Genomic DNA, 22,750 nt, shown 5'->3' on the forward strand with positions numbered 1-22,750 from the left:
GGCTGTCCCCTTGTTCCCTCTGACCGGCAGTAACTTCCTCACGTCCAGACAGCGAGCAAGGCTGGTTCAGGACGGGTTTTCTTTCATCCCACCCGCATTCAGACTGGTTGTCCCCCAAGCTTTAGGAACAAGTCCCTTTCCTCCTCCTGTGGCCCCAGAATGCCCACCTCTACCCCTGGACCTGAGTGTCTTCCTCAGCCACACTCTGCCTTCCAAAATCAGATGAGACCAGACACAGTGGGGGCAGGCAGGAGCTCCGACCCCGGCCCCGCTTTGCCCGCCTCATGCCTCACACCTCTCCTGCCTCCCCCAGATCCAGGCTCCAGCTCGGCAGCTGCGGGCCTGGGGCTGGTCACACTCCCAGCTCCCCTCTGCCTGCCTCCGGGCTTCTATGTGCTTCCCACCCTGACCCCCTCGGCCCCAGTGGGTGTGTAAACGTCCTCTAACCTCCTGCCTCCTCTCCCAGCCCTGGTTTCTGACAGAAACCGGGGACGCGAGTGGCATCCCCAACCTGCGTGCCCCACATTCCCACGGCACCCACGGCCTGCCGGCCAGGGCCACACAACCCCTCGTCAGGAGCGAGGCAGGCCTGAGCCCTATCCCAACACCAGCCAACCTGTCAGGACGTGCAGGCTGCCGTCGCCTCCGCCACTTCCACAGTCTCACTGTGGCTCACCAGCTCTAGCCACCCTCCCTTCCAGCACTTATGGCAGCAGCCCCATAAGCTGGTCTCCCTCCTTCTGTCCCTCACTGCCCTCCCCCAGACTGTTGTCAACGCAGCTGCCAAAGGGACCCGTGAAAACCTAGGTCCCACCTCAGTTCAAGTCCTTCCCAGGGCTGGCCGTTACGGTTCCAACCTCATGCCCTACTATCTCTGACCACACCTGCACCCCACAGACTTTGTACCTGCTGCCCTCTTCATCCAGAAAACTCTTCCTTTAAATGCCTACATGGCTCACTCCTTGACGCCTTCAGGTATCTTCCTGTGCCAGCTTTTCGATGGGGCCTGCACAGAAGACACCTGTGTATGTTCTCCTGTGCACACACCCCTGCCTCCCTATGCCCTTCCCCTGCTTCTCCATAGCACCACCGCCTGGGATACTTCTTCCATTGTTGCCTGCCTCATGCCTTGCCTCCTCAATTGTACCCGGTCTTTCCCATTTCATTCACTACTGTATCACCAACAGGTAGGACGGGGCTCGGAGGAGAATGACAGAATGCCCCATCCTCCTACTCAGCACCAGCCAATTGTTACCATGCAGGGCTGAAAAGTTCATACTATCACATTCCTATTTCTCCAGAAAAGTCAAAACCGTAGGGTTTTCTTCTCATGAATTACCCCCAATTTTAAATGTCGGCAATTCAAATTTGTTTCAAAAACACGGCTGGTAAGACCCAAGCTCCCAGGCTCCCTTGTGACCAGGTCAGCCCTGGTGTGGGGCCACTGCCCCAGCCGGCCACTCCTGGAACCCCTTCCCAGCCAGTGAGCACTCACCGACCCATCGCTCATGATCCTGTGGTCTGGCCACTGACAAGGGAGGAACACAGAAGTGGTGCCCCACCTCGAGCCGGGGACACGGTCACTGAGTGGCAACTTCACGACTTTTATTTGTGGTGCCTGTGCTTTGTCTCGAAAATATCTTCTCCCCCTGCCCCTGACAGTGGGCGGGGCGGGGGCAGCAAAAAATAGAGATCCCTCCCTATTGCACACGGGCCCTATATAGAGGCCCACCTGGCCCAGGCTGGCGGGACTCTTGGCACATTCTCGGATCCCTGTTCAGGAGCGGGAGGGGTGACTGGGGTGGCATCACACGTGAGGGGGGGACCTCCGGGTGGCCACTCCGGTCCTGGCACTTCCTGGTCCGCGGTTCCTCCGTGGTCCCACCTCCGGTCCCGGGCCCCCCTCAACCACGTCCCCCTACCTGGCTCGGCCTCTGACCTCCATCCTGGCCTCGGTGGCCCCCCTCGGCTCCTGGGGATTCTGCTCCCCTCCCAGTCTGGAGGCCCCGAAGGGAGGCTATGGCTTCTCAGAGACCCCCTGGGAGCCCTGTCACTCGTGCTCACACAGGGGAAGGGGTGCGTGTGGCAGAAGCAGCTGTATAAATACGGGTACGGGGAAAGGTCCTTCGCCAGAGTCACTTAGAAAGTTTGCTGATGACGCGGATCAGGGCTGCGTTCTCATCCTTGAGCCTCTGGTTGTCGGCCCGGAGATCGGACAGGGCCTGGGGGATGGGATGGGGAGGTCAGCGGGGTGGCCCCGGGTCACCCGGGGTCTGCCTAGAACCTGTCCACGGCGCCCCCTTAGGCTCACCTTCAGCTCCTCCTCCAGCTCGGCCGCCTTCCTCTCCAGGGCCCTGCGCTCCTGGCATAAACAGGAGGGGTGAGGCCCAGGGCCTGGGGGCGGGGGAGGGCTAGGGGTCAAGTAAGGCTGAGAAGGGTGGGGAGAGGGCAGAGAACCCTCTTCAGACCCACATGGGACACCCACATGGCCCCACCCCAGCTGCCCCTACTCACGAATCTCTCCAGCTCCAGGAGGGCGGGCCTCTCTGCAAAGCGCTCCTGCCTCTGGGGACAAGAGAGCCCAAGGCTCAGAGAAGTGGCCAAGCCACAAAGACCAGGACTGGGACCCCAGCCTGGGAAGGGGGCGGCAGTCCAGCCTCCCAGCCGGCCCCCCCTCCCGGAGCAGGCCCATCCGGGCCACTGCGACCCGGCTCCCAGGTCGGGGCATCTCACCTGCGTGGCGCGCTCCAACTCCACCTTGAGCTGCGCCAGGCGGAGCGTGGTCTCGGTCAGGGCCTCACGAAGCCGCTCGTTCTCGCTGCGCAGCTCTGCGTACAGCTGGGGGGAACCGGACAGGGAGCGCGGGTCAGTCCTGACGGCCCACGTGGGGAAGGGTGGGGAGCAGGGATACACAAGCACAACCACAGATAGAGAGCTGCAGGGCAGGTGGATAAAGGACGACCGCGGGGGCAGATCGAGGGTGGGTGGTGTCGCAAACCTTCCTGAAGCCTCCGTCGGGCTCGTCTGATTCTGGCTGGGAGTCACGCTGCCGCTGACTGCGAGGTGAAAGGCCGCCCTCGGAAGTGCTGGGGTGGAGGCAGGCAGGGCGTCAGCGGGGCTCCCTGTGGCCCTACAGAAGAGCCCAGACCCTTCCCTGCCCACCCTGTACCTGGACTCTGGGCTGCGGTCGGCCGGCTCCGCCTCCTCCCCCTGCGGGCAGAGGTGGGGTTCAGCCTGATGCCGGGAAGGGAGTCTGGCCCACCACCCTACCTCCAAGGCCCACCCGTAGCCCAGCTCGCCCCGCCCCTCACCTCCGCAGGCCCCCTCCACTCTTTGCCGACTTTGCGGTGCTCCCTGGTGGCCTGTGGTCCCTGACCCTGCCCGTCAGGCGCCTCTGCTGGGGGGGAGGGGCAGGAATCAGCCCAGAAACCTGGGGAGCGGCCCCTCTCTGCGGTGTCAGGGTCCCTAGGCCCGACCCCTCGGGAAAACAGACTGCAGCGGGAGAGATGGGGAGGCCAGGGGGCAGGAGGTCGACCTCCCAGAAACCAGACCTCACCTCTCAAGGCAGGGCCATCAGAGTTCTCCACCCCCGGGACTCGGGGCCTCCGAGAGGGGTCCTGTCCGAGAAGGGCAGGGAGGTCAGAGGGCAAGGGCATCTTGGACCACCCACCGCCTGGTCACCCGACCCCTCTCACCAGGCTCGATGTCTCTGGCTCTGGGGTCTTCCCTGCTGCCTTCTCTGCTTCCTTCAGGTCGGTGAGGGTCACACCCTGGGGGAGCGAGAGCGGTCAGGGGTCCCAGAGGTCAGGGCCCAGACCGCCCAGGATGCAAGTGTAGGCCCCCAGCCCCTCCTCCCTCAGACCCAGGAGTTCTGGTCCCCAGGACCTCCTTCCTCAGACCCAGGAGTCCAGACCCCCAGCCCCTCCTCCCTCAGACCCAGGAGTTCTGGTCCCCAGGACCTCCTCCCTCAGACCCAGGAGTCCAGACCCCCAGCCCCTCCTCCCTCAGACCCAGGAGTCCAGACCCCCAGCCCCTCCTTCCTCAGACCCAGGAGTCCAGACCCCCAGCCCCTCCTCCCTCAGACCCAGGAGTCCAGACCCCCAGCCCCCTCCTCCCTCAGACCCAGGAGTCCAGACCCCCAGCCCCCTCCTCCCTCAGACCCAGGAGTCCTGCCCCCAGCCCCCCCTCCCTCAGACCCAGGAGTCCTGCCCCCAGCCCCCTCCTCCCTCAGACCCAGGAGTCCTGGCCCCCAGCCCCTCCTCCCTCAGACCCAGGAGTCCTGCCCCCAGCCCCTCCTCCCTCAGACCCAGGAGTCCAGACCCCCAGCCCCTCTTCCCTCAGACCTTGAGGAGCCCAGTCCCCCAGCCCCCTCCTCCCTCAGACCCAGGAGTCCTGGCCCCCAGCCCCTCCTCCCTCAGACCCAGGAGTCCAGGCCTCCAGCCCCCTCCTCCCTCAGACCCAGAAGTCCTGCCCCCAGCCCCCTCCTCCCTCAGACCCAGGAGTCCTGGCCCCCAGCCCCTCCTCCCTCAGACCCAGCAGTCCTGCCCCCAGCCCCTCCTCCCTCAGACCTGGAGGAGCCCAGTCCCCCAGCCCCCCTCCCTCAGACCCGGAGGAGCCCAGGCCCCCTGCCCACCCCCACACCTGTGTGGACCTCCGAGACTGACGCATGAGCCGAGAGCGAGCCTTCCGCTGAGATTCAGACTCCTCATCCCGCACAGGCATCTGGTAGGACCTGAGTGAAAGGTTCCCAACCTCAGTAAGGGTTCCTTTGGGTCCTGTTCCCGTCCCACGGCTAACACTTTTCAGGGAAGGGAAGTTCTGCCAGAGAACATCAACTCCCAGCAGACCCTGGGACAACCTCCCCCTTGGGAGCGCTGCCCGAGGCCCTGGGGCCTCCTGGGCAACACAGTGTCTCCCTGCTGGAGAGAAAGAGGCTTCCTTCCCCCCACCCCCGCCGTCCCCCCAGCCTCTTTACCTCCGCCGGTCCCGGGAGTCAGCTGGGGGCGCCGTGGGGGCCGCAGGGACATTTGGCTTCACTGGGGATCCGGGCCCCGGAATTCTGGAGGGAGGAGTGGGATCATCCGAGGGAGGACGCCTGGAGATCTCAGACCTGGAAAGTCATTCATTCAGCAAATATCGTTACTCAAGCTCAAGTTACGCGGCAGGTGCTGGATATGCCACACTGAGCAACAAAAAGAATGATCTCTGCCCCAGTGAGTCAGACGTGTGCGGCAGAGACGCAGAACCAACAAGCGCGAGAGGAGCCCATCACAGAACAGGCCAGAAGGCTAAAGTGCTTGGGAGGAAAGCGCGAGCCTGACAGCAGGTGGGAGGGTGTGCGTGTCCGGACACTGCGGCAGCATGGGCGTGAGGTCCGAGCAGGGCCCCACAGACAAGGTGACACTCATACACAGACCCGAGGAAGGGAGGAGGCAAGCCGGGGTGGGGGTGGTGCAGAGCAAAGGCCCTGGGGCAGCTGTGTGACTGTGTCAAAAGGGACGGGGTGGGAGGTGGGGACGGAGGCAACAGGAGGCCACCACGACCGTGGAAGCTTCGCTGTGAGCTTTTATTTGACGCGCCACGACGAAAACTGAGGCAAAGAGCGGTCGGGGCAGAGACCCCAGAGGGCAAAAGCACTTGCTCGGGACCAAGCTGACCAGGTTGGGACCCGACCTGCCTCCCACCCGGAAAGGCCCAGGCCCCTGGCTGGCACTCACAGGGCACAGGGCTCCGGCACCTTACGGGAGGGGGTGGGCGTAACTCTGGCGAGGCGGGGCTCCTCAGCCTGTGGGAAGAGAAGACCAGAGGAGGACATTCTCCTCACCGAGGCGGGCCTGGCCCCGGCCCCCGCCCCTCACCCCACTCACCTGCGGGGAGGTCCCTTCCAGCCGAGAGGACGAGGCTGAGCGCTGCAACCCAGCCCCAGGGGTGCCCTCGGCCCCCCGCCTGTCTGTGGGACCCAGGGCACCAGAGCTTCCCGTCTTCTGGAGGCCAAAGCGCCTGGAGAAGGGGGCCTCTTCTGGGGGCTGGAGAAGGGAACGGTCTCAGGGAGAAAGGATCCTTCTCGGCCACTTCAAGTGTCGCCCCCAGAAGGACCACAACAAACCACTATTCCCATCAGCCCCCTGGGCAGATGCAGCCAGAAAAAAAGCAATCAGTTGTTCTGGAAGATTCTGGAAACTGTCATCTTCACCTTACATACCCTGAAAAGAGGTCTACAGACTCATGACATCTCTCCCCTCCCTCCCCAAACAGTATGACCTCTAGAGCATCCAAACTCACCATGGGGCTCTGAGGGCTAGCGGGTGGTGGAGAAGACACTCCGTTGAGAGTTCTGGATTCTGTGGAGGGTGGCTCTACGGTGCGGGAAAACGGAGATGCCGGGTGCCTCTCAGAACCAGCCCCTCCTCCCTCAGACCCAGGAGTCCAGACCTCCCAGCCCCTCTTCCCTCAGACCCATGAGTCGTGGCCCCCAGCCCCTCCTCCCTCAGACCCAGGAGTCCTGGCCCCCAGCCCCTCCTCCCTCAGACCCAGGATCAGGCCCCCAACCCCTCCTCCCTCAGACCCAGGAGTCCAGGCCCCAGCCCCCTCCTCCCTCACCCAGGAGTCCAGACCCCCAGCCCCTCCTCCCTCAGGCCCAGGAGTCCAGGCCCCAGCCCCTCCTCCCTCAGACCCAAGAGTCCTGCCTCAAGTCCCCTCCTCCCTCAGACCCAGGAATCCTGCCCCAGCCCCCTCCTCCCTCAGACCCAAGAGTCCTGCCTCAAGTCCCCTCCTCCCTCAGACCCAGGAATCCTGCCCCAGCCCCCTCCTCCCTCAGACCCAAGAGTCCTGCCTCAAGTCCCCTCCTCCCTCAGACCCAGGAATCCTGCCCCAGCCCCCTCCTCCCTCAGACCCAGGAGTCCAGACTCCCAGCCCCCTCCTCCCTCAGACCCAGGAGTGCTGCCCCCAGCCCCCTCCTCCCTCAGACCCAGGAGTCCAGACCCCCAGCCTTTCCTCCCTCAGACCCAGGAGTCCTGCCCCCCAGCCCCTCCTCCCTCAGACCCAGGAGTCCTGCCCCCAGCCCCCTCCTCCCTCAGACCCAGGAGCCCTGGCCCCCAGCCCCTCCTCCCTCAGACCCAGGATCCTGAACCCCAGCCTTTCCTCCCTCAGACCCAGGGGCCCTGGCCCCCAGCCCCTCCTCCCTCAGACCCTGGAGTCCAAACCCCAGCCCCCTCCTCCTTCAGACCCAGGAGTCCTGGCCCTCAGCGCCTCCTCCCTCAGATCCAGGATCCTGAACCCCAGCCCCTTCCTCCCTCAGACCCAGGAGTCCAGACCCCCAGCCTTTCCTCCCTCAGACCCAGGAGTCCTGCCCCCAGCCCCCTCCTCCCTCAGACCCAGGAGTCCAGACCCCCAGCCTTTCCTCCCTCAGACCCAGGAGTCCTGCCCCCCAGCCCCTCCTCCCTCAGACCCAGGAGTCCTGCCCCCAGCCCCCTCCTCCCTCAGACCCAGGAGTCCTGCCCCCAGCCCCCTCCTCCCTCAGACCCAGGAGCCCTGGCCCCCAGCCCCTCCTCCCTCAGACCCAGGATCCTGAACCCCAGCCTTTCCTCCCTCAGACCCAGGGGCCCTGGCCCCCAGCCCCTCCTCCCTCAGACCCTGGAGTCCAGACCCCAGCCCCCTCCTCCTTCAGACCCAGGAGTCCTGGCCCTCAGCGCCTCCTCCCTCAGACCCAGGATCCTGAACCCCAGCCCCTTCCTCCCTCAGACCCAGGAGTCCTGCCCCCCAGCCCCCACCTCCCTTAGACCCAGGAGTCCAGACCCCCCCACCCCTCCTTCCTAGATCCAGAAACCCAGACCCTGCTCCGCACCTGTGGGGCCTTCTTCTCCCTCATCCTCGTCATGTATGGGGGGCCCCCCTGCCCCCCCAGGCCGGCGTTCCTTGGACAGATCTTGGAGAGAAATCTTCTCTCGGCTGCTCAGACGACACACGGAGCTCCTGGTGGGAAGGGGAGGGCATGGGGTTCCAGTCCCTGGGACCCTCCACCTGCCCACCCAGGCGCCTGTCCACTACCTTCGGTGTTTGCCGCTGGAAGGCACCTGGGGCTCCTGGCTTCTGCTCTGAGAAGCTTCCTTTTGGTTCCGCAGCTGCAAGGGGACAAAGGAGGGGACGGAGGAGGCTGCTGGGAGGGCCCCACGCGGCCCGCGGCCCCCACGTCCAGGGCCGGCATGCACGGCTGTGCAGGTCTGGGTGGAGGAGGCGCCACCCACGGGGAGGGCCGCTCCCAGCAGACACGGGGGATCTGCGGGCCTCTGCACACGGCTGTGTGGCGTCTGGGTCCTCCTCACGGCTGCCTCCCGGCCTCCCCGCTCCGGTGTCCTCCCCTCCCAGGGTGCCCCGCTCACCGGGGACACTGTCATCCCTGCCACCTCCCTAGGGCGGCCCGCCCAGCCTTGGCACAGAGGTTCCTCCACCAGGCGAGCCCGTCATCCCCGCCCCTCCTGAGAGGCAGGGCCGCCTTCCCCCGCCGCAGGCTGAGAGCGCACCCATACCTGTGCTCCCTCCTCGCCGAGGGCTGGCCCTGCCTCACCCTCCACGAAGCCCACGGCGGCCCCACTACCCTCACCCTCACACTGCTCCTCAGCCTAGCGTTCAAGGCCCTTCAGGTGGGCCCCCCCGCCCAAGGCCTCCCTGCCTCACACTCCCCTCCGGGCCCCACCCATTTTCCCACCCCCTAGCCTTTGCACGTGCTGTGCCCTCACCCCGAGCGCATGCCCTGGGTCTGAGAAGCTGTCCACCCAGCCAGAACTATGACCTTTCCTCTCAACGTCACCACGACCGACCTTTAAACAGAGGGATCTGTGTCCATCTACCCCCCCACTGACTGGAAGCTCCAGGCAGAGTGCCCGGCCCCCAGGAGGCCTCAGGAGATGCTTCTTGCTCCCAGTCGGCTTACAGTCAGTCCGCCAAGCAGGGTTCCAAACGTTCTCGTGCAGTAACACGTATACTCCCCGTAGCATAACAGATACTCCACGTGACTCCTCATAAAGGCGCACACACCGTTATCCCCACGTTACAGGTGAGGAAACTGAGGCCCAGAGAGGTTAAGTGACCAGCCCGAGCTCACAGAGCAAACGCATGCCAGAGCCGGGATTCAGAGCCGAGAGTCCATGCCGTCCAGCCCTTCGCTCTGCCTTTTTCCAGCAACAAGGCCTGGCCCGGTGCTGGCTGGGCGGCATTCCGGGGCTGATGAGGCCCAGCCTCCTCCTGACCCCTCTTCCTGACTCTGACTGTCGCCAGCTGGGCAGGAGCAGGTCCCCTGCCAGGGGGCACTGGGGTAGCAGGGAGCCGACGGGAGGGAGGGAGCCCCCGAGACTCACATCCTCCTGCTTCCGGGCCAGTTCCTCCAACAGACTCAGCACCTCCTCGTCAGCCAGGTCGCAGGGACGTTGGCCCTGGCGGCGGAGGAAGAGAAGGGGCAGAGGACGATGGAGGGGAGGGGGCCTCCCGCCCCTCAGCCCCACCGGCCCGCGAGCAGCCCGGCCCTCACCGCGTGGGTCAGCGAGTCCATGCCCCCACCGTGCTCGGCCAGCAGGCGGCAGGCGTCCTCCACGCCCCAGTGGGCCGCGGCGTGCAGGGGGGTCCAGCCGTCCCCGTCCCGGAGCTCTGGGTCGTAGCCGGCCTGAAGGAGCAGCCTGGGTGCGGGGAGGCTCGGAGTCAAGGACCGAGATGCGGGTTCTGCCCAGGGCTGCCGTCATCGGCTGGCCGCGCTGGGGCCCGGTCGGGACAGGCAGGTGGCGAGGGCCTCTTTGTGGAGCCCCTCCCCCGGCCCAGTGGGTGGCTTCAGGAACCCTGCCCCTTGTACCGGGCAACTCTCTTGACTGTCACCCCTGGGTGTGGGACACACAGCCCCAGAGCCTGTGAAAGGGCTGAGGCCCCAGAAGGGGCAGCCCTGGGGCAGTGATGTTCTAGGAACCCGCCAGCTCAGGGAGGTGGCCCTCAGCCAAGGCGATGCTGCCCGCCAGGTGACATCTGGCAGTGTCTGGAGACGGTCCGGGAGGTCACAGCTGAGGGGTGGATGCCAGGGATGTTCCTAACACCCTACGGCACAGAGGACGGCCCCACGGCAAAGACTGATGTGGTCCAAAACCCCGCTAGTGGCGAGGCCGAGGAGCCCCGGCTTGGAGGACGAGCACAGGATCTGGGGGGGCAGGCAGGGTTAGAAGCCCAGGCGGGTCCCGCACGCACAGCTGGCGGCACACAGCCTGCCTCTGCAGGACTGGCATCGGGTTCCGTGCCCGTGGGAACAAGCGAATACGAGGTGGGAGGTGGACAGAGTTCATGAGACTTTTCAGATAGAAGGGCCTCTGTGGGGCCCTGCTGACCTCGTCACTCACTCCCCAGAGCTCACTCGCTGCAGCCACCTGGACGCCTGCACACGGTCCCCAGGGGTCCCCAGGCCGGAGCTCATGCAGCCCCCCTCCCACTCCTCCCACCGCCTTCTTTATGCCTTTCTAGGCCCACGGTTCTCAACTAGGGGGGGCACCTGGCCATGTCCGCACATGTTTGGTCATCCTGAGTTGGGGGGGGGGGGGCGCTCCTGGCCTCCAGGCAAGAGCCCAGGGATACTGCTCAGCACCTTACAACGAACGGGCACACCCCTCCCCGGTCACCAGTGTGCACTCAGGCCCACGTCACGTGGTCTGCTGCCCTGGTCACTTGTCTGCCTCCCCGGCGAGGCTGGGGGCTGCACGTGGGCCCAGACACGTCTCGTGTGCCAGCCGCCCAGGACCTAAAAGACGGCCCGGCCTTCGGCAGGTGCTCGGTAAGTAAGTGCCCAGCGCCACCTCTCTGGGCCTCTACCCTGCCCTTCGTCGGTGATGAGGGGAACGTTGGTTACATCCTCCTACAAACGCAGCCGTCCTGAGGGCGGTGATAAAATGGGAGTCGCTGAGCCTTCCCGCGGCCAAAGCACTTCGTTCCTGTGCCAGACAGTGAGCCACCCCCAGACCCCGACTCTCCCCCCACTTAGTAACCATGCCCAACTCTCAGCTGGACACGCTGTCACCTGGCTCAAGAGGGATCCCCCGGGCTCCCTGGCGGGAGCCCCGGGCAGGCGAGTAACTGGGATGGTGGAAACGCCAAGAAAACGCCAGGTGGTCTGGCAAATGGGACATCAGTGTTCAGCGTGCGGGTCACTTCAGAATTGTTCTTTTAAAAGGAGTCAACGGGGGCGTCTGGGTGGCTCAGTTAAGCGTTTGACTCTCTATTTCAGCCCAGGTCAGGACCTCGCAGTCCGTGAGCTCAACAGTGCAGAGCCTGCTTGGGATTCTCTCTCTTTCTTCCTCTCTCTCAAAATAATAAACTTTAAAAAATAATCAAGTAAAAATAAAGGGAATCAACATTTGCTCCTTTTGTCCTCTCCTCCTCCGGGCTGTGTGGGATGCAGATGCAACGGCAGGAGGCGAAGCAGCCACCTGAGACTCAGCGGTGGAAGCCACGGGCAGAAGAGGACAGGGCTGGGCACATGACTGGGCCTGACCATTTACATCCCAGGCCCCTTGCCACTGGGATTAGCTCTGGGATGGGCAGGTGCCCAAGGCGGCCCAGTGAGCATCAGGCCAGGACTTTTGCTACAAGAATGGGGGGCGAGGCATTCTACTTTCACAGCAGGCAAGCAACTAGGTCATGAGCCTGGAGCCACTAGGGCCCATCTCTAGCACCTCACTGGAAAACCTGCCTAAAAACCCAACACAGAGGTGAGCAGAGCTGAGGGATTCATCTCTACTCCACTTCCAGACTGAAAATAAAGGATAAATCACAAAGAGAGAGGACTCAGAGAGGAGAGAATCTGAGGATGAGAATGGGAACCAACCACCCCAACATAAGAGGGTGAGGCAGCCAAACACGGACGGCAGCAAGGGAACACATGCTGTAGCGATTTAAAATACATATGCGCTAGATAACCTGGCCTTCAAATACAGAAATAAACACCACGGGCACTACAAGGATAAACAGGCAAAATCCACAAGCATCGTAGGAAATTTCAGGGGCACCCGCCCACTCAGTGGAGCATGTGACTCTTGATCTCAGGGTTGCAAATTCAAGCCCTGCGTTGGGTGTAGAAATTACTTACACATAAAATCTTAACAACAAAAACAAAAAAAAAGTATCTCTCTCACAGTAACTGACAGTAGGCAGAGAGAAAAAAACCCACTAAGAACATAGAAGGCTGAAATAGCGTGACTACAAAGGTGATCTGATAACCTACACGGAACACTGTACTTCACAGCAGGGTTCTTTTCCAGCTGACACATACCGGGGTATAAAGCAAACCTCAGAGAATTCCAAAAATCCGATGGAAGCATATGGATTCTCTGACCACAGTGCCATCAAGGCAGGAAATGGGCATCGAAACAATGACTGGAAAAATCCCATGCATCTGAAATTAAGGACATCCTTCTAAATAATCCAGAGGCCAAAGAAGAGATATTATAAGCCGGAAAATGTTTTAAACTTACGGACAACAAAAAGCCTACACATCGGGACTCGTGGACACGGCAAAGGCTGTATTTAGAGACAAATACTCCATCCACATACATAAATTAAAAAACCCACAGGAAGGTGGAAGACAGCGAGAAGGAACAGATCAGCCCAGCACAAAGAGCAGGGAAGAGTGGGGACACCAGCCCCGCTCACCTCATCACTTCGATGTAGCCCTTAGCGGCTGCCACGTGCAGGGCAGAGGCCCCCGTGCGGGGGTGCCGGGCCTCGGGCATCGCGCCCCCGTTCAGCCAGCATCTCGTGTCACGAAGCAGCAGTTCCTCCTCGGCCCGTTTGGCCGCCTCCACGTCCACACCTGGGAAGACGAGAAGGGGCAGTGGTAGGACTCACACCCGGAGCCCCAGGAGGCACGGGGTCCCCCTCGTTTCACATGCTCCTCTGGGACTCAGGGGACCCGGACTTCCCAACGGGGCCTCCGACGCACTGATGGGAGAACGGGGATCGCAGGCCCTTCTCCCATTTCAACCTAAGTATCACCTTTATCGTTACTCTTAAGTATAAACCCAGCACCTGATTACGTCAAACCCTCCCTAGCACCACCAGTAAAATCCTGAGCCCACGTCTTCACGCACTCTGTCGGGACCCTTTCTATCACCCTGAGTAGGATAAACCAGGCAAAGGGCCACCAGACCAAGGGGCCGCATTACTGGGGCAACAGCCTCTTTTCCTAGCCAGGTGCGGATCCCTGTTCACAGCTGTGCCGTCACCTAGAGCAATCAGAAGAGAGCCAAGCACGCGGCCTCGTCGGTCAGTTTCTGCACATCTTTCAGTTTCCTGCAAAGCTGTTCTGCATTTGGGATGCCAGGGGCAACTTAGGACTTCACGTGTAAGTGGATTTTGGATCAGAACAGGCAGCCTTGCTGAGGCTGTATTAGTATCTGGTGACCATCACCGAGAATCTGTACGTTGCCTGCCCCCTACTGAGACAGGAGTCAGAAAGGGTCTCTTCCAGCCAACGTTCGATCTCTCTCCTGGAAAGTTTATTGGGGTCTGTTGCTGTTCCAACTGTGAGATTTCTCACACCAAAGTGCTGGCTTGGAGCTGAGCCGTCCTGCCCCATAGCTGTCGGCCACGTGCAGCTACTGAGCGCCTGAACCGTAGCTGCTCCAAACCGAAACGTGTCATGAACACAAATACACGCTGGATTTCGATGTGTGGGCGGGAAAAAGTGTGCGGCACGGGGTGCCTGGGTGGCTCAGTCGGCTGAGCACCCAACTCTTGATATCAGCCCAGGTCATGATCTCACGGTTCGTGAATCCGAGCCCCAGCTGGGGCTCTGTGCTGACAGAGTGGAGCCTGCCTGGATTCTCTCTCCCCCCCTCTCTCTGCCGATCCCCCACGTGAGTGCACTCTCTCTCCCTCAAAATTAATAAACTTAAAATACAAGAGCGCACAGCAACCCATGAATGGTTTTCTTTATGTTGATTAATGTTGACATGATAATGTCTTGGGCACACTCGGTTAAGTAAAATACGTTACTAAGTTAATCTCACCTGCTTCTTCTTACTCTTTTAAGTGCACCCACTTAAAAATTTTCCATTACGCTGTGGCTGACACTGGCTTTCCGCTGGGCAGCACGGGCAGAGGACCCCCGTGGCGCCACCACTTGGGCTTAAAAACTTAAAACAGGACAGAGGCCGCAAAAACCCCCTGTGTGCCCCCCACCCATCTCATCTTGCTTTCGTGACGCTGCGTCCTGTTGCACCCTCACTACACACACGGGAAAGTCTGCCCTAAGCCTGCCCCGGGGGTCCCAGAGGGCAAGCGGCCCGGAACCGGCTGCGCGTCTGCGCCACCTGCTGGCACCCGGGGAACGCGCGACTAAACTCCAACGGGATCACCTCTGGCTGCGTCTGGCAGCTGCCCAAGGAATGTTTGGCTGGTCGGAGCCCACCTGGTGGGCCCAGCTTGGGGCGGAGAGGCCGGGACAGTGCTGGGGACTCAGGGACACCCTCCCCCCCACCGCCGCACACAACTTCCTTAAAGGGAATCACCTTGAATCCTACTACAGATCCGTGTGCCTTCCTTAGGCAGCGAAGGGTGGGGTTTGCTGACCTTTTTCCAACCACTGCTAGTGTCTCTGGCATGGTCACACACATCCTTCTGCACTCTGCTTTTTGCTGAGATTTGCGTTTGTTGATGGAGCTCTCGATCAGGGTTGGCAAACCTGTCTGGTTTTTGCCTTTTGTTCTACTGATGGTAAAACACAATACCTCATACCCATTAAGCAGGCATTCCCTGTACCTCCCTCCCCAGCCCCTGGCAACCATCAGTCTACTTCCTGTCATTAAGCTTTGCCTGGTCCAGAAGGCCCCCCCACCCCCCTGTTTGTGAATAAAGCTTTATTGGAACGCGGCCACGCCCACCACGGACACAGGGCCCCTGGCTGTGCTGGGGAGGGCGGTCGCAGGGGCCCCGACCCCGGGCCGGCTGCAGCGTGACAGCACCTCCCACAAAGTCTCGTCCTTCACAGAAGCTGCCAGCCCACCTACAGATTAGTGATTTACCCAACCTCCTCTGCTGGAGCCCCCAGCCTCTCCCTCGGCCAACAACCGCCCCCGCCCCCATGAAGATTCCTGTCCGAGGGCGGGAGGGCCTCCGTCCGGTGGCCTAGCAGCAGAACCGCTAGATGCCCCCTTCCCGCCCAGTTCTGTGTCCCTGCGGCCCGTCCTGCAGCTGGGCTGGGGGCAGCTCTACAGCGCGGATGGGCGGCCACATCGCCTGGCCTGACCACCCATCCCTGTCGCCCCAGCTAGGGCTGGCTCAGGCGGAGGGTGGCGCTCAGGTGGCTGAGGAACTCTAGTCCTAGATCAGCCGAAGAATCAGCCAGCACTGTTAGCAGCGGCGCTTCATACCCGTTTGAGAGAATCTGCCTGAGAATGAAGTCTGTGCAGGGGCGCCTGGGGGGCTCAGGTCATGACCTCATAGCTCAAGGGGTTCGAACCCCACGTAGGGCTCTGTACTGACATCTGAGAGTCTGAAGCCTGCTTTGGATTCTGTCTCCCTCTCTGCTCCTCCCCCACTCACGCTCTGTCTCTCACAAATAAATACAAATTAAAAAAAAAAAAAAATTAAAGAATGAAGTCAATGCAGAGCTCAGTACAGTGATATTTTCGAGTTGGTGCCCCTGGATCAAACCATGCCTGAAGTCTGTGCAATTCCTGGACTTCAGTTACATGGCCCATAAATTGCCTTTTCATTTTAAACTGTGGTAAAAATACACATCAAATTTACCATCTTAACCCCTTTTAACTGCAGTTCTGTGGCATTAAGTATATTCACGTTGCCATGCGGCCTCCACCACCATCCGTCTCCAGAACACTCTTCATCTTGCACAACTGAAACCCCGTCCCCATCAAACAGCATCGCCCCGCTTCCCCCTCCCCAGCCCCTGCGCCCACCACTCTACCTTCTGCTTCTATGAATTTGACCATTTTAGTCCCGTTCCTCATAGAGTTAGAATCACACAGAGTTTGTACACTTTGTGCCAGACTCTCTCACTGAGCATACTGTCCTCAGGGTTCACTCACACTGTAGCACGTGTCCGAACCTCTTGCCTTTTTAAGGCTGAATAACAGTATTCCATCGTAGCACATGCCACACATTGTTCATCCATTTCTCGGCTGGTGGACACTTGGGCTGCTTCCACCTCTGTGCTACTTTGAGAAACGGCCGCTTCAAACACGCTGCACAAACCGCCTCTTGGGCTGGGCCCTGAGCCCGGCTGCAACGGGTTCCCACAGAAGCAGCCCGCCAAGCCTCACCCGACAGACGGCTTTTTAATCACGAAGGGAGGCGGACTCCACGGTAGAGCCACCTGGCCAGTGCCCCTCCGTGAAGTTCAAGGCTAACAGCAACACGGCAGGCAGACAGACAGCACCTGTCTCCCGAACAACGCACTAAGAAGTTCCTGCCACGAACGCAGACCTGAATCTCCTGGAGAAGCGGCAGGCGGGTCCAGGCCGAGGGACACGCTGTGTACAGAAGGCAGGGTGACGAGGGCAAGGGGAGACCAAGGGCAGGGCCACAGGAGGCGCAGAGGGGAGACTACAATGTGCCACAGGTAACAGCGCAGCACCAAGGCCAAGGTCCCGATGCCCACAGAGGAGTAACAACGTGACATCCTGTGTCCTTGTTCTAGGAGACACAGGCTCCCACGTCAGGGCCAGGGTTACGGTGTCTGCTTCGTGTTCTGGAGATGGCTGGGAACAGAGAGGGAGGCAGCTGGGGAGGGAGAAAGAAAAGGAAGGGAGGGGGTGGGGGAAGAGTGCTATTTATGTATAGTGGGGGGAGGGGGGAGGCAGGGCGAATGCAGATGGGCCAAAATGTTGAAAACTGACGAATCTATACCGTATGACCCCATTTATACAAAACGTTCCAAAACGTGTAGGGACAGGAAGCAGATGAATGGTGTCTCAGGGCTGAGTGGGAGCGGGGTGCTGGTTGAGGGCTCCGGTTTCTTTGGTGCGACCGAAGCCCTCTGAGTCCATGAGGTGAGGCAGGCACAACACTGTGAGACGCTAAGAAACCAGCGGACCGCACGCTTTCGAAGAGAACCGAGCGGGCTACGAATCACATCTCCACAAAGCTGCTAAAACCACCGGCCAAGCTCAGGGAGGGTCATGTGGCCGCCCCCCTAAGGCTGTCCCAACCTTTGTCCACATCTGAAGTTTTTCAGGGTGAGAAGTCAGAGAGGAGAGAAGCAGCTCAGCTCTGCCTTAGCGCCCGCCCCCCACGTTTGCCGTGACCCCAGACGTCCACCTGCAGGCGGTTCTCTGACCTTACCAGCAGTCAGCCTGCCCAAGCCAAGCCCGGGGATCTGGGCGTCACCTTCCGCACCCAGGGCCTGCTCTTCAGCAGCCTGACCGAACGAGCCACGGGGCCTCCAGACCCCCAGGCCCTGTGCCCACACCTCCTTGGCGGCTCCCTCGCTGAACCTAGACCAGCACCCCACGGCCCGTGCCCTCCAGGTCAGTCAGGCCACAGCCTTCCTCGCACACCCCATGCATCAGCTGGTTCTAGGTGGCTGCTTTGGGGAGTACGTTTGGACGTGAGCTCCTCTGAGAACTTGCTAGAAGCAATACACGTTCTCCCTAGAAATATGAACATGGCCACACACAGAGTTTCGGGGGTCCCAGGCCCCATGTTAAGGACCCTGCGGTTCAGTGACCGTGCACACGGGGAGAACAGTCCCCCTCAGGGAACACTTCCGAGAGGACAATCTCACCTGAGAGACCCCTGGACAAGCCCCCCGCACCTCATTTCCTCACTCACTCCTGGGGTAAAATGACAATTTGGGTCAACGTCAGGTTGGGCTCTTATCCGTGCCCAGCGGTGGCACATGCACTTTACACGACCACTCAATGTTCCAAGCAACCCGAGGACGGGGACCCGCATGCCCACCTCACAGGTAAGGAACCCGAAGCAGACAGGGTCAGAGAACCCTAGGAAAAGCAGGGCTGGCCTCCGAGCCCCAGCAGTCTGTTCCCCGTGCCCGCAGGAAGCACCCAGGCGCCCACCTCGGTAGGCAATCTCCGCCTTCAGCAGCCCCTCCATGGCGTCCGACTCGGCCAAGTCCAGGGGCAAGTCCCCATCGCTGTTGACGGCGGCAATGTCAGCCCCGTGGCTCAGGAGGTACCTGGGGGTGGCGGTGGAGGGGTGGGGAGGTTAGGGCTGCGGGGTCTGAGCTCCGGTCCCCACGCGATCCCACTTACCCTCCCCCGCCTCACCTGGCGATGTCCAGGTAACCACAGGAGGCGGCCACATGCAGGGGCGTCCAGCCCTCGTTGTCCGCCTGGTTCACCGTGGCACCCTGCTCCACCAGGAAGCGCACCACCTCCAGGTTCTCATCAATGCAGGCCTGGGGCGCAGGGGACACAGCTGTCAGCCCTCACCTCACCCAGGCACCGCACGCCCAGCAAGGCAGGACCCCCAAGGGGCCGTGAGACAGACCCCGGGAACACGGAGTCAGACATTCAAGGGAAAAAACCAGATGACCCTGGGACAGACCCCAGAAGGCACCAGCCCTGCTCCTGGAGGCCCATTCAGCTACCCAGCTATTTAAGACCTCTTGGCTTCCCAAAGGTTAGGTCAGCTGGGCATCTGGAGCTCAGTGGAGCCCGTGAGAACAGGACACCCAGATCCTTGCAAGTACGAATTGGATAAAGGGAGGGGGCTTTTCTCCAGCGTGGGAAGTCCTGGATGTTAGATACGATGTACCCCAGTCATCACCAACAGGACAAGGCTTCCAGTGACGAAGACCTCCTCCCTCAGACCATGGAGTTCTGAGCCCCCTGCCCTCTTCCCTTAGACCCTAGAGGCCAGGCCCCCAGCCCCCTCCTCCCTCAGACCCTGCAGTATTGACCCCAGCCCCCTCCTCCCTCAGACCGGGAGTCCAGGTCCCCAGCCCCCTCCTCCCTCAGACCGGGAGTCCAGGTCCCCAGCCCCCTCCTCCCTCAGGCCCAGGAACCAGGTCCCCAGCCCCCTCCTCCCTCAGACCCTGCAGTATTGACCCCAGCCCCCTCCTCCCTCAGACCGGGAGTCCAGGTCCCCAGCCCCCTCCTCCCTCAGACCCAGGGATCCAGGCTCCCAGCCCCTCCTCCCTCAGGCCCAGGAACCAGGTCCCCAGCCCCCTCCTCCCTCAGACCCTGCAGTATTGACCCCAGCCCCCTCCTCCCTCAGACCGGGAGTCCAGGTCCGCAGCCCCCTCCTCCCTCAGACCCAGGGATCCAGGCTCCCAGCCCCTCCTCCCTCAGGCCCAGGAACCAGGTCCGCAGCCCCCTCCTCCCTCAGGCCAAGCAGATGCTCCCCAGGATGCTGACCATGGCCCTGACTCCCACCCTGAGGGGACTGGCCTGGCCCCTGGGGCCCAAAGCTGTGCACAGGGTACTGTGCCAAGGGATCTCCACCTGGGAAGACCTTCCCTAATCCTCCTGCTGTCAAGGCTCTGTACTGCAGAGGAAGAAATCCATCTCAAGGAGACAGCAGCCCTTGCCTGAATAGGGACAGCAAGGGGACAGAGAAGGGATTTAGCCCAGGGCACATGAAAACCCCGGTGGGCGCTGGGACCTGAGCAGGGTCCAGGCAAGGGGTGGGCCTGGCTTCCTGGGTCCCTGGGCTAAATTAACTCCCCAATTCCCTCACCTCTCCAAAACCCAGCCATCTGGAGAAGGGGGGAGGCGGTGAGGGCCAAGAGCATGAAGTCATGGAAACTCAGGCTGGGGGGGGGGGGGCACACGTGCCCTGGGAACGGGATGAACTGGGCTTGGTTTATTTCCACCCGGTTGTCATGGTGATGGGGGGGGTCGAGGAGGGAGATGGGCCTTTCCCTTTCAAGGACCTGGCTGGGCACAGGAATCCATGTGAAAGATGCCCGAGGCCTGGGCACCAGGGATCCAGGAATCCAGACAACAGCAGCCTCCCCCACCAGGAGTCCAAGCCGCTTCCACCCTCCCTATTCAGATCTAAGAACTGCGGCTCCTAGTCCCTCCTATGCCAGACCCCAGACCTAGCTGCTAATTCACAAGGCAATTTTGACGAGCGGGGGGAATATACCAGCTTTATCATGGGGTTAACAAGCCCACCTGAGGTAGGTGCCGGGGTGTGAGAACTCCTGGGCACACACAAGGGCAGGGGGCTGTCGCCCGGGGACCCGCTCCAGGGAGGACTCAGAAAGCAAACCACAGCCCCAGGACGCACCCAGACAAGGTGACCAACTGTCCCAGTTTGTTTGGGACGGGGGCTGCCCGAGACCTGGGACTTTCACTGCTAAAACCAGGCCAGTCTAGAGCAAACCGCCCTGCGTTGGTCACCCCACAACAGACCTGACCCAAACCCCAGGTCGCCCGCCTGCTGGCCATGTGACCTGAGGCAGGAACTTCCCCTCTCTGAACCTCCAAAGCCCTAATCCTTCAGGCTTCCTGCAAAGCCCCGGAAAGTGGGTTTACCAAGGGCTTGCCTGAGTGGGAAAGGGATTTCACCTGAAAAGGCAGCCTGATAGGCAAGGCCTAGGGGGATACCGAAGAAGGGGGCTCAGCCTGGAGAGCAGGGCCAAGAGCCCCTGAGGAAAAGTCCAGGAGAGCCCAGGCCTGGACGGTGGCAGAGGAAGGGAAACAGAAGCCTGAGGCCCCTCTCCCCTGGGCTTGCCCAGTACTCTGACACCTTATAAGGCTCAGGGAAGCAGGCCCCTCCTCTGGGTGGTAGAAAGCATCCTCGCTAGCACCAGGGACTCTGTAGGGGACAGGCCTGGGGGTCAGAGAAGAGAAAAAGAGGACAGGTAGCAGTGAGACCAGGCAGCAGCCCTCCAGCTGAATGCCTGTGCTGCATCCTGAAGGGTTTTCCACACATCTGACCTCCCTCCTTCATCAGAGCCCTGCCACGGAGGGACCGACTACTAGCCCTGTTGCACAGATGAGGAAACTGAGGCACAGACAGAAAGGACGCTAACTTGAGGCCACAATGCTAAGGAACTGCGACTTGAACCCAGGACCATACTGATTTTCCTGAACTGCTCCTCTCCTCTTCCTGGGAGACCTGAGAAGTGGGCCTCTTCAAACATCCCTGCCTCCCCAGTCAAGCTTTCCACAGGGTCTTTTCTGGTTCCATCAATGACCAAACTCTGTGGGTTCTGGCGGGAGGAGAGGGCTGAGGACTGGACCAGTATCAGGAGACAAGGAGGGAGATGGTCTCAGGGATGAGACAGAGGGTGGTGGCTCTTCTGTGGCCAGTCCTATCCCTGGTGGTCCCACTGTGGGAGGATAGATAAATGCATCCAGAACCAAAGAGGGTCCTGCGGCATAAGGTGGTCCTGGTTCTGGGACACACAAACACTGGAGGAGACAATCAGGGAGTCCTGGGAAGGCATGGGGGCCAGGTTATGGACGGAGACCAGCAGGGCTGTAGTACCCTTGGGAAGCTGACATACCCAGAGCCAGACAGATCACACAGCCTCTAGGAGAGAAGCTGCCAGATGCCCAGGAGAAGGCATCCGGGCAGAGAGAGCAAGATGACCAAGGAGAGAGAGGCAGGTGCGTTGAGGCCCCCCAGGAAAAGGGCAAGGTTACAGGCACAGCCAAGGGAAGGGGCGGGAGGCAGAGAAGGTGCCTGGAGAAGGAGAAACGTCCCTGACACGAGGCCTACGGTGGAGAAAATAGGAGGCACAGCCTCCAGAAAGAGAATGAAGACGGTCTGCGGGTGGAGACAGCAGGAGGTGCCCCAGACAAGGAAACGAGGTGGTACAAAGCCTAGAAAAACCTGAGCCAAGAAAGAGCATCCTTATACAGCAACAGACGGTACTGCCCAAGGGCGAGAAGGACTAATCGGAAAGCAGCAGCACGGAAGATATGCCCCTAGCCAAACAGGTAGTCCGGGCCAGGGGCCAGGGGAGGAAGCCCCACAGGCGCAGGCGCGTGCCTGCACAGGACGATGCTTGCTGCTCAGCGAAAGCGACACCTGCCTGGAAAGGGGAAACAGTGGGCTGGAGGACGTAGAAGTATTGCTAGAAGAAGTGCACAGCCTCGGGAAAGGTGGCAGCATTAGATGGCACAGGAGAGGAGACACAGAGACTACTGAAGGGTGCTCAGGGTCGGGAGAAGACAGCGCGAAGTGACAACGACCGGGACCAGTGGCATGGACCAGACCGAGGCCGTCAGCAGTGGCTCGGGTCCAGACTGAGGGCGGCGCAGGGCGGCAGAGACCAGGGCCGGTTGAAGAGGCTCAAGACTGGAAACAGGGAGTTGCAGGTGGGTGGCAAGGGCCAGGGGGTCGGAGAGGGCAGCAGCACAGGACGGCGCGCACCGAGACTGACGACCGTGAGTGACTCAGGGCCCGGAGGGCGCTGGAGGAGGCTCGGACCCTGGGCGGACCAGGTCCGGGGAGGGGCCGGGGGCGCTGACCTGGTGCAGGGCGCTGATGCCGTCGGCGTTGGTGGAATCGAGCACCGCGCGGGCGGGCGGCGGGGCGGCGGGGTCGAGCTCGGCGCCGGGGCCGGGGTCCGCGGCGCGCAACATCAGGCGCGCCTCGTCCAGGTCGCCGCCCGCGCAGGCCGCCAGGAACTCGGCGGCGCGCTCGAAGCGCACGGTGCGGGCGCGCCGCTCCCCGGGGCCCGGCTCGGCGCCCGCCCGCGCCCCCCACTGCCGCAGCTGCTCCCGCCGCCGCTCGCGGGCCGCGGCCGCCGCTGCCCGGGGCCCGCCCCCGGGCCGTCCTCGCCCGACAT

General features: G+C 61.7%; 1 protein-coding gene across 1 annotated transcript; it reads right to left on the reverse strand.

Moving 5' to 3' along the window:
* Positions 1-1,584: 1,584 nt before the first annotated feature.
* On the reverse strand, positions 1,585-22,750 carry PPP1R12C (protein phosphatase 1 regulatory subunit 12C). The gene is given in 23 exon segments (XM_030298246.1): positions 1,585-2,222; positions 2,312-2,362; positions 2,515-2,565; positions 2,734-2,838; positions 2,999-3,086; positions 3,170-3,210; positions 3,312-3,397; positions 3,557-3,617; positions 3,696-3,770; positions 4,642-4,732; positions 4,976-5,110; positions 5,718-5,785; positions 5,868-6,026; positions 6,283-6,356; positions 7,844-7,971; positions 8,047-8,120; positions 9,354-9,428; positions 9,524-9,668; positions 12,673-12,832; positions 18,057-18,175; positions 18,267-18,397; positions 22,431-22,714; positions 22,717-22,750. Coding segments are annotated over 23 exon segments (2,322 nt in total). The 3' UTR covers positions 1,585-2,135.

The sequence above is a fragment of the Lynx canadensis genome, chromosome E2, assembly GCF_007474595.2.
Source record: "Lynx canadensis isolate LIC74 chromosome E2, mLynCan4.pri.v2, whole genome shotgun sequence".
Taxonomy (NCBI): domain Eukaryota; kingdom Metazoa; phylum Chordata; class Mammalia; order Carnivora; family Felidae; genus Lynx; species Lynx canadensis.